General features: G+C 50.7%; 2 protein-coding genes across 5 annotated transcripts in view; one reads left to right on the plus strand and one right to left on the minus strand.

Moving 5' to 3' along the window:
• DUSP10 (dual specificity phosphatase 10) overlaps positions 1–4345 on the minus strand; it is a 48854-nt gene extending 44509 nt beyond the window's left edge. Inside the window, exons 1-2 of one of the 4 annotated variants that reach the window (XM_089312220.1) lie at positions 4206–4345; positions 516–1369 (exon numbers count right to left, since the gene is read on the minus strand). In XM_089312220.1, the coding sequence (XP_089168346.1) occupies positions 516–1326 (811 nt within the window). In that variant the 5' untranslated portion in view covers positions 1327–1369; positions 4206–4345. The other 3 variants (XM_008268400.5, XM_002717497.6, XM_017347774.4) reach the window with 3 other exon arrangements.
• Positions 4277–5094, plus strand: LOC103350965 (uncharacterized). The gene has a single exon (XM_008268402.5). The coding sequence runs from the start codon at positions 4277–4279 to the stop codon at positions 4988–4990; it is 714 nt and encodes a 237-aa protein (XP_008266624.3). The 3' UTR covers positions 4991–5094.
• Positions 5095–9553: the final 4459 nt, after the last annotated feature.

Consider the following 9553-nt stretch of genomic DNA (forward strand, 5'->3'; position numbering starts at 1 on the left):
ATAAAAGTCAAGCTGGTGAAAAAAATGAGAAAGGAGGAATTTCCCATGAAAAGAACTGGTACCTGTAGGCTTACTTGTAATGCACCATAGTTGCTGCTTCCTCTTTTCCAGCAGCACAGAGGTTAAGTCTGAGAGACAACAACTTTCCAACTAGTTAGTGATTCGAACAGTGAGCCACCAGAGCAGGCATGACTTGAGACACCGTCTGGTGATATAAAGCCCCCTTTTAGAAAGATGAGAAAACATTCTCGGAGAGGTGAAATGACTTGCAAAATGCAAATCAGAAGCCAAGTAAAGGCTAGCACCCAGACCTTTAGCTTCTAGTTCAATGCTACTGAGTCTATCTCACTACAGAAAAAATAATAAAGAAAGGGCATGGAGGGCAAGGCAAGAAGAAGGTTGCTTTTGGCTTTTGGCATCCAGGGAAAGGAGAATGGGGTCACCTCTAAGAGAAAACCCAAGAGAGCTCAGCTAATCAGGACTGTGCTCGGGAAGGAAGCAGGGGCAGTCATTACCTTTCAACACCAGAGGTTCTTTGCCTTCTCTCTTCAGGGACTCGAGGACTATGTGAAGTGGCTGGGAGGGCATCACTCGGCTCGGCTCATTGGTATTCTCATCATAAACTATAATTTCTTTGGAAAAGATCCTCTTGAAAGAGTCCTTGCCTTCCCTACAGGAGATCAAATCTAGGACCGTGATCTTGCCCTGCTGCAGTCTCCGCCGGCTGATCTTATCGGCACAGTTAATGTGGACAGCTCCTTGGATGTGGCTCTTGTTGTACTCCATGAAGGGCCTGCAGTCAATGATGACAGGGCCCTGGCTGGGCAGGTGACTCTTGCTGCATTTGGTCATCTTCTTCGCCAAGTCATTAGGGTAGATAATTTTGATGCTGGCTAGCTGCTTGGGGGTCCCTGACACAGGGCTGCCCACCCCACCCGATGGACTTAAAGAGCCTGTGTTCTCATTGTTGTTGACCATCTGGTTAGTAGGGCAGGTGGTAGAGGTTCCGATGGCGGTGGTGGCAGTGCCCGAGGCGATGGCTTGGGTTTGGGCCTGATTGTCCTTGTCATAGGTTGCCACAGTGCAGCAGCTGGCACTGCTGCATCCACAATTCAGGGAGCGGGCAGAGCCGCTGGATGAGGGCATATACGTCAGATTCGCAGCCTTGAGGGACACAACGGTGGTGGCAATGACAGGAGTGTGGCTGTTACTGCCTGGAGTGGCAGAGCCAAGGTAGCTAGAGTCTAAACAAAGGTTGAGATCCTGAGGTCGGACGGGCCTAGACAGTGCCACTACTACCCTGTCGTCTAAAGGAGACGGAGGCATGAGGAGGCTGAAAACTGGCAATTCAAGAAGAACTCAAGATAGTCTGTAAAGAAGGGGGAGGGGAAAGAAAGAATAAAAACACGTGATACAAAAGGCAGTCTCATCCAATCCCTAGGAAAGGCCTTTGCATCCCTCGGAGCAGAGTAGTCCCAAGTGCCCTTTATCTTGCCGCTATCAAAGCTTGGATGTATTCATAGGAGGATGCAAATCTGAGGACCCCCATCAGTTCTGCTGTGAAGTCTAGGGTTCGATTCAGACTTAATGTTGTAAATGTTAATGAGCAACCTGTCATGGACTGACATCAAAGTTCAGTCTCGGAGAAGGTACAAGCACCAAGAATTAGGAAAGCTGAAGACAGAAAGGAAGGTTCTTAAGAGGCATCTATTTTGAGCCTCATGCCCTGAGCAGAGGATTCTGCAACTGAGAAAGCCCTGATTGCCTACCTTCGAATGCTTCCCACTTCATCCCTTCACTCCCTGCAAAGCCAGAGGGATGACCAAGAGCATTGCCAAGGCTCACGGAAATATACAGCAGCTAAATACACATTAGGGCGGATGTCAACTTTCTGCACCTGAGAGGGAAAGGATTCCCCTAAGTGAACCTCTTTGGCCAGGAGCGAGTCTTGCTTTCCATTCTGTTGGGTCCTTTGAAACGCACAACATAGTCATATTAAAACCTCACAGGCTTTCTGGTAGCCTCATTAATTAATCTGCATCCCCCCCCCCCCCCCCCCCCCGCTTTGCACTAAACACTGGTGTCCTAAAACAAAATCTGAAGCCAAGGAGTTATCTATGGAAACCCCTCCCCCCCATCCTGCACTCCTGCCCTCTTCATCTCCCCTGTTATGCATCCTGGAGCTTTTCTCAGTGGGTAGCAGCTGCTTTGTATAGGATTTTAATCCCATACAGATATCTGCCCCTTGGAGAGTAAGGATGGGATAAAGACTTCCCTTTTAGCCTGTCCCTGTTGAAGGGAGGCAGGGAAGTGGAGACCAGGAGTCTACCCCTGATGTCTTCAGAGACCACCTGAACAGGAATGGTCCCTTCCTACCTGTGGGCTCAGGGACACCCTACAACTCGACCCCACTGACTCCTCTATCAGACATGCACACAGCAAAGAAACCAAACCCCGAGCAAGAGCCGCTCACCCAAACGAACTTCAAGAGCTGTCCGGGAAAAATGTCATCTATCATCCGTCTACACACGATCGTCACCATTCTCTGACACAGAGCCAAAGTGTTCACAGGAGGAATCCGCACACACACGCGCGCGCACATAGGGGCATGCACCCACCACCAGGTCCGCAGGTCCCCACTGACTCGGGTGTCGCTCTCTCACACACACTGCTCCCTTGCGTATGCGTAGTATTTTTTTTTTTTTTTTTTGGAGGAGCGAGTACTATTCCATATTCCAAAAGCTGTAACTGTGTCCCAGCGGGACCAAGCAGCCAAAGTCTTTGCTATTGTGTTACCTGGTGGGGCACGTCCAGGATCCACAGTCTGCTTCCTCCGAGAGGGGCGCGCCAGCGCTTCCGCAGGCACGCGCGCCGGGACCCCCGCCTCCACACGGGGTGCGCGGCCCGCACACACACACCGGGCGTGCGGACAGATCTGCAGCCCTGCAGCAGACGGTCGGGCGTCTGTGCTGCGCGTGAAACCATCCAGTCTGGCCCAGGAAACCTCCCGGAGAAACCTCGAGCTGAGCCCCCCTGCCCTGGCCAGCCGCCCTTCCGCCGCTAGGCAGGGGCTGGAAAGAAAAACTAAGTGATTAGCCCGTGCTCCTTGCCCGCTCCGAGGGCACGGAACGTGGCCCCCTCCTCGCCGCCGCACGGCGCGTGGAGAAGCCCCGGGCATTTAGTAGAACTGCCGCAAAGCATCCCAACAAACCTCGCTTTTGCTTCGCCCCCGACTCGAGTAGGCTGCAGGGCGAGTAATCGCACCGGGCGGCGGGGCCAGGAGCCCCAAGCTCGGAAGCGTACCTGCTGGGGCTCCTCGGTCAGCATCGCGCCTCCCTCTCCCCTCTCTCTCACACACACACACACACACACACACGCACAGACACGCACCTCCACTCCCGGGCTCTCCAGAGTGGCCCCGGCGACTTCCACTTACTTCATCAATAAGTGTAGCCTTCCACCCCCCGGCGCTCGGTTTCAGCTAAGGACTCGCACCTTCAGCCCCCATTCACTTGGCTTCATTGATCTCCAGCAGCAACATAGTTACTTTCTCTTTTGCTACACTGTAAATGTAAGATTCTGAGGGGGCGGGCTGGCCTGCGACCGACGGCGCATTGGGCCAGTAGGAATCCGGAGAAAACCGACCGCTACCTCATAGAGGCCCGCGGCCAATGGGCGGCCGAGGGGGGCGGAGCTGTGGGCGTGGCCTCGCCTCGTCAGGGCGGGTTTATCCGACGCGGCTCCAGGTCCTCTGTGTTAGAACACGGGCGGTGATGTCATTGGCAACCAATCAAAAACTTAAAAGAGCCAGCCGGGGCCCGCGCGGAGCAGCTGCTCTCTATTTACATGTAAGCCGGCGCGGCCCGCCGCCTTAACCCTTTCCGGGGCTGAATTGTCAATGGGCGGCTCGGGCTAAACCGGGCTCTTCCCTCCTCGACCGGATCCTCCGTCCACACGCCCCTCGCCCTGAGACCCGCCGCGCGGCCTCCTCATCTCTCCTCCCTCCTTTGGACTGACGGCCCAAAGTGCCGGAGTAACTTTCTGAAGGCCGGGGACCACGGACAACCTCCGGCTCCACCTGGGAGAGCTGTGACCTGACAGACCCTCCCCGGGATTCGCCCACTTTTGCCAAGACTCCCCCCCTGGGACGCCTCGGAGCCCGCCCGCGAGCGGCGCCCCCTCCCCGCCCGCCCTGGGCCACGCACCGAGGGCCCCGACTCCGGAGCCGCCGCGGGCCGGCGGCCACTCGGCCCCTCCTCCTCCGGGCGGCCCGCAGATGTCGCTGCCCCACCGGCGGCCCCACTGGTACCCCGAGCAGCGGCAGCGCGCCTCCTTCTTGTTCTCCGGTATCCGCGACCCGGTCACGCCCCCGCCGTCGCCTGCCTGGGCCCCCGGGCTCGACCCTGAGCTCACAGGTGGCGCGGCGGAGGGCTGCTCGGAGGAGGCAGAGGCCTGGGGCCACGTCCGCTACGACCGCGGACGGGCGCTGAGCCGCTGCACCGCTGCGGTTCCCCTGGGCCCGGCGCCCCGCGCCCCGCAGCGCACCGCCCAGGGCCCCAGAACCTCGCCCCAGTGGGCGCCCACCCCGTCTCCCTCGCCGCGCGTCGGGTCTCCGCAGCCCGCCTGCCGTGCTGGCCTCGGCCGCCGCCCCTCCACCCAGCACGGTCCCCGGCGAGCGGAGGACCGCCAGCCCGGCGCTTCTGGAACAGCGGCCGCGGGCGGCAAAGAGCCGGAGCCCAGCGTCCACAGCCTGGCTGCACGGAGCCGGAGGAGCGCCGAGGAGCCCGCGCCGCCGCTCGCCGTGCCCCCGACTTGGGCCGGCAGAAGGGTCCCCTGCCGGTGCGCAGGGGACAAGAGTCAGGGCCGGGGCAAGCTGCTGGTCGCCGCCTCAGGAAAATGCCAGGAGAATTTCAGGAAAGTTGCCCTGGAAAACAAAACGGATTGGAAAAACCCAGATGAACTGTGGAGATATTACAACAAAGAATCCTGAAGAAAGAGAGCTTTTTCTCCCTCCCCTGCACCCCTGTCTCAGGGAGGAGGGGGCACAAAGCGAAATAATGACGATGCAGTAAAACAGGATGAACACTATGGAAATAGATGGCTGTGATTTTTTTTTTTCTCCCCCTCTCTGTCTCTTCATTACCTGATTGGAGGTATTTAGAGAAAGGCTTCAGTCTCCAGGCCTAACAAATAGACTAAGTGGTAGGGCATATTTATATAATTGCTTGCAATGTGGGTCTGAAACCAGGAGGGGTCAAGCCATGACTAGCTGGCCAACTGTGCCCACTGAGCTGTTGGAAGAAATCCCCCTGGACACCTCTGCATAAGTGCAGGCCCATACACAGTCCAACTTCTCACACTAAAGTTTGAACAAGCATCAAGTGCCTCTGAGTGTTTTAAATAGGAAAAAACTGGGTAGGCCCACTGCATGCATTCAGGCCCTTGATAACACATGAGGTTCTCACAGCTTTGAGGATCAGCAGGTCAAGGCCAGGAATGTGGGTTTGTAGGTAATCCCAGTCATCTGAGGACTTCCTTGAGGGTCTACCCTGAATCTATTTGGGGCTGAAATGCTGCAAGCAGGCAACTATTGGGAAACAGTGTTTGTTAACTCAAAGTCTGAGAGGTCTAAGTCCGGATTCTGACCCCCAGTGTTCACCCAGAGCCAGGGTTGGTTTATTTAGCAGGAGCAGTAATACCCTAGCTCAGAAAGAAAAAGGAAAAGTGCCCACGCAAGTGCTCAGGGGAAGACAAGACTGCTGATAAAGGGCACTCAGTAGAAACTCATTGTACTTGCTTCAGGAAATGGGGTGCCTCTACTTCAAGGTGCTTATGATCTATAAATTATGAATTCACTGCTAATGCCTCAGTATCTAAGCCCAAAGTGGGGATTTATACAATTGCCAAAAAAGTTCTTAACAGCTTTTCTCACAGGCCCAAAAGAAGAAAGTAACTTCAAAAAGAAATGTAATTCATTTAATGAGATGATTATTATAGTTTCAAACCAGTGAATTATTATAATCTAGTTGACTGAGAATCTAAACCATTCAGGCTGAAAAATTGGGAAAGATGGCAAAATTCCTTATCAAATCTAAAACATGGAGTAATCACCAAATCATTTACAGAAATAAAGTATTTTTCTAAAATTAAGCATCTCTAAGAGTATAATTTATATTCAGATTATAGAGTGGTAGAACAAATAGAAAAAAAAATACAGAGGTTTGCTCAGTTACTACTACGTAGGGGTGATTTTGTTCCTGTTTTTCAGTCATAACGTAAGAACACCATATGAAACACTGCCCTGAGATTGAAATTTGTAATGCCAGTCAGCCAGTGGCTATGAGTCTGATCTGTATACAAATAACCAGAAGAACCTTGATGTTCAGCCGTAATGAAGCATCCTCCTTATATCTAGGTGTTGTAGCATGATGTACTGAGTCAGAGCTTTGTTCCTACAAACATCATAAAAAAGAATTGATTGTTTCAGTGCAAAGTGCTATGTGTCAAAGCCTAAAAAATGAAGCTAACATAGACCAACATAAAAGATATCATACGGAGTGTTTTAGACAAAACTGTTCATTAAATTACTTCCTGTTTGTGCAATCTATTGGTTAAGCATGCGGGGTAATGGAAGAAGAGGTCTGGTCTTCCAAATAATCTTTACAGTAAAGGTGAACTCCTGGAGATATCAGACCTAAGGCACAGAATAAACTTGGAAATAATAAATCCCATGATAAAAATGATATCGAGAGGGAAGTGGGGAAGGAACTGAGGAACAGAAAAGTGGAGTGGTAAGCCACTGAGATCTTTGAGGCCAGCTGAATGAAATACCTTGCAATGCACCTTTTCAGGCCCAGGGAGCAGCTGAGGAGGACAGCCTGAAGGAGGCAGCAGCTAGGATGTGAACGTCTCCTAAAAATCGTGTGTTGCAAATTGTCAACGTGACAATATCAGGAGGTAGGGCTTTCAGGAGGTGATGAAGTCATGAGGATGGAACCTTCATGAACAAGATGAGAGTGTTCATTGGAGGGCTTGGGGAAGTAGGTGTGTTCCTTCCGTCCCTTCCACCACATGAAGGCCCAGTACCCATGCCAAGGCACCATCGTGGAAGCAGAGACTGATCCCTAGCCATACGCCAAATCTACCAGTGCTCTGATCTTGCACTTATCAACCTGCAGAGCTGTTTGACATTTCTGTTCTTTATAGATCACCTAATGTCAGTCTTTGGTTATAGCAGCACAGATGGACAAGGACAGTGACCACTGCAGAGGCGGACACATAGCAGGCCCAGAGGATGTCACTACTCATGAGTTTGGACACAGGAGGCCTGCAGATCTTTCCCATTGTATTCACAGCAGAATGCATCTGTGACTCAGGAAACATCCCAGAACCACTTAATGTTCCATAGCTGTGTTTTCTAGTGTGGGTGCCATTTGCAACATATAACTATTGAACACTTGAAATGTGGCTTGTCTGAATCCAGAGGTGCTGTAAGCTAATAGTGCACACTGAATTTTGAAAAGGTTCTTGTCAAAATGTAAAATGTATTCATCTTCGCGTATCGGTAGGTTATATGTTCCAAAATGTTCTGCAGCCCCCTGAAACAGTGCATATGGTACCCAAACCCACATGCACTATATTTTTTCCTATACATGCATATCTCTTATAAAGTTTAATTATAAATTAGGCACAGTAAGAAATTAACAGGTCATAATGAGACAATGAACAATTACAATGGCATACTGTCATAGAAGTTATTTAAAACTTCTGAATCGTTTATTTCTGGAATTTTCCATTTAATATTCTCACACCATGGCTGACCACAAATAACTGAAACCACAGAAACTGAAACAATGGATAAGGAGGAACTACTCTACCTTAGTTATTTTAATATCAGTTACATGTTGAATGCCTCATATTTTGGGTTAAATAAAATGCTATTAAAATTAAATTTACATACTTTGTTTTTTACTTAGAATATGGCTACTAGAAAACTGTGAATGACTCATGCAGTTCACATATTTCCACTGGACAGTGCTGTTCTAGATCCTATAGATCCTAGATCCTCTGACTTGAGGTCACTGGGATGCTAAAGGCCCCACAGCCACGCTAGCTCTAGAAGGAATTCCAGAGCCCTTCTAGGAGCTGAGTGGTTGGAAAGTGCCGCACAGCAGTTGGGACCCCACTTGGGGCGTCTGCATCCCATATCAGAGTGCATGATTCAAGTCTCACTTCCTCTGCTTCTGATCCAGCTTCCTGCTAATGTGTACTATGGGAAGCAGTGAATGATGGCTCAAGTACTTGGGTCCCTGTCACCCTCTTTGGGGACCCAGGTTGAATTCTTGACTTCTGGCTTTGGCCTGGCCCAGCCCTAATTATTGCAAGCATTTGTGGAGTGAAAGAGCCCATGAACGATCTCTCTGTGTCTATATGTTGCTGTCTCTCTGCCTATCAAATAAAATGAAAATAAATAAAAATGTATAGCCTTTCTAGGCCGGTGGTTTTATACTATGTTAGGGTTAAAGAGGAAGATAGGATAGCAGTGTAAATACAGGCAATTGAGGTGGAGCAGGGAAGAGTTGGTGGAGCTGTGTGACCACATTCCCACCCCACCCCCACCACCTTCCACACTTGATAGATATATAGAAATATATGCAATGTTTTATTCATGAGAATCCAACAGAAAATTTCCTTTGAAGAAATAATCCAATTTTTGTGGTTGCTGTTGTTATTCTGTTTTGTTGTTTTAATCCTGGTTCATCATTTTACCTACAGGGAAATTTGAGACACAAAACAACAGAGATAGCATGTGTGTGGATTCAGGACTGGGCCTCAGACCTTATTTACATATTTTTAAAGATATATTTGTATTTACTTGAAAAGGCAGAGCGACGGAGTTGGGGGACAGTGACAGACAGAAAGATCTTCCATTCACTGGTTCACTCCCCAAATAACCTCAACATTTAGGACTGTGAAAGGCTGAAGCCAGGAGTCAGGAACTCCTTCCAGGTCTCCCAGGTGGGTAGCGGGGGACCAAGTCCTCAGGCCACTTCTGCTGCTTCCCCAGGTGTGTTAGCAGGTGCACTGGAAACAGCACTCTGATATGAGATGGAGGTGCCCCAGTCAGCAGCTCAAGCTGCTGCACCATAATGCCACCCCCCTTCAGACTTCTTTTCTTTTTTTAATAGATTGATTTTTATTTATTTGAAAGGCAGAGCTACACACAGAGAGAAGAAGACGCAGAGAGAGAGGTCTTCCATTCACTGGTTCACTCCTCAGTTGGCCACAGCGGCTGGAGATGCACCAATCTGAAACCAGGAGCCAGGAGCTTCTTCTGGGTCTCCCATATGGGTGCAGGGGCCCAAGGACTTGGGCCATCTTCTACTGCTTTCCCAGGTCATAGTAGAGAGCAGGATTGGAAGTGGAGCAGACGGGACTCGAATCGACCTTATGGGATGCCAGCAGTGCAGGCAGCGGCTTTACCTGCTATGCCACAATGCCGGCCCCTGACTTCTTTTCAAAGTCCAGCCTGGTTCTCTCTGGCCATACAGAT

Source organism: Oryctolagus cuniculus, chromosome 13, assembly GCF_051225735.1.
Source record: "Oryctolagus cuniculus isolate XC-2025 breed Fujian yellow rabbit chromosome 13, ASM5122573v1, whole genome shotgun sequence".
In the NCBI taxonomy this organism is placed as follows: Eukaryota; Metazoa; Chordata; class Mammalia; order Lagomorpha; family Leporidae; genus Oryctolagus; species Oryctolagus cuniculus.

Bases quoted from the DNA above. Each gene is read 5' to 3' on its own strand.
- LOC103350965 (XM_008268402.5), top strand. From the start codon at position 4,277: ATGTCGCTGCCCCACCGGCGGCCCCACTGGTACCCCGAGCAGCGGCAG.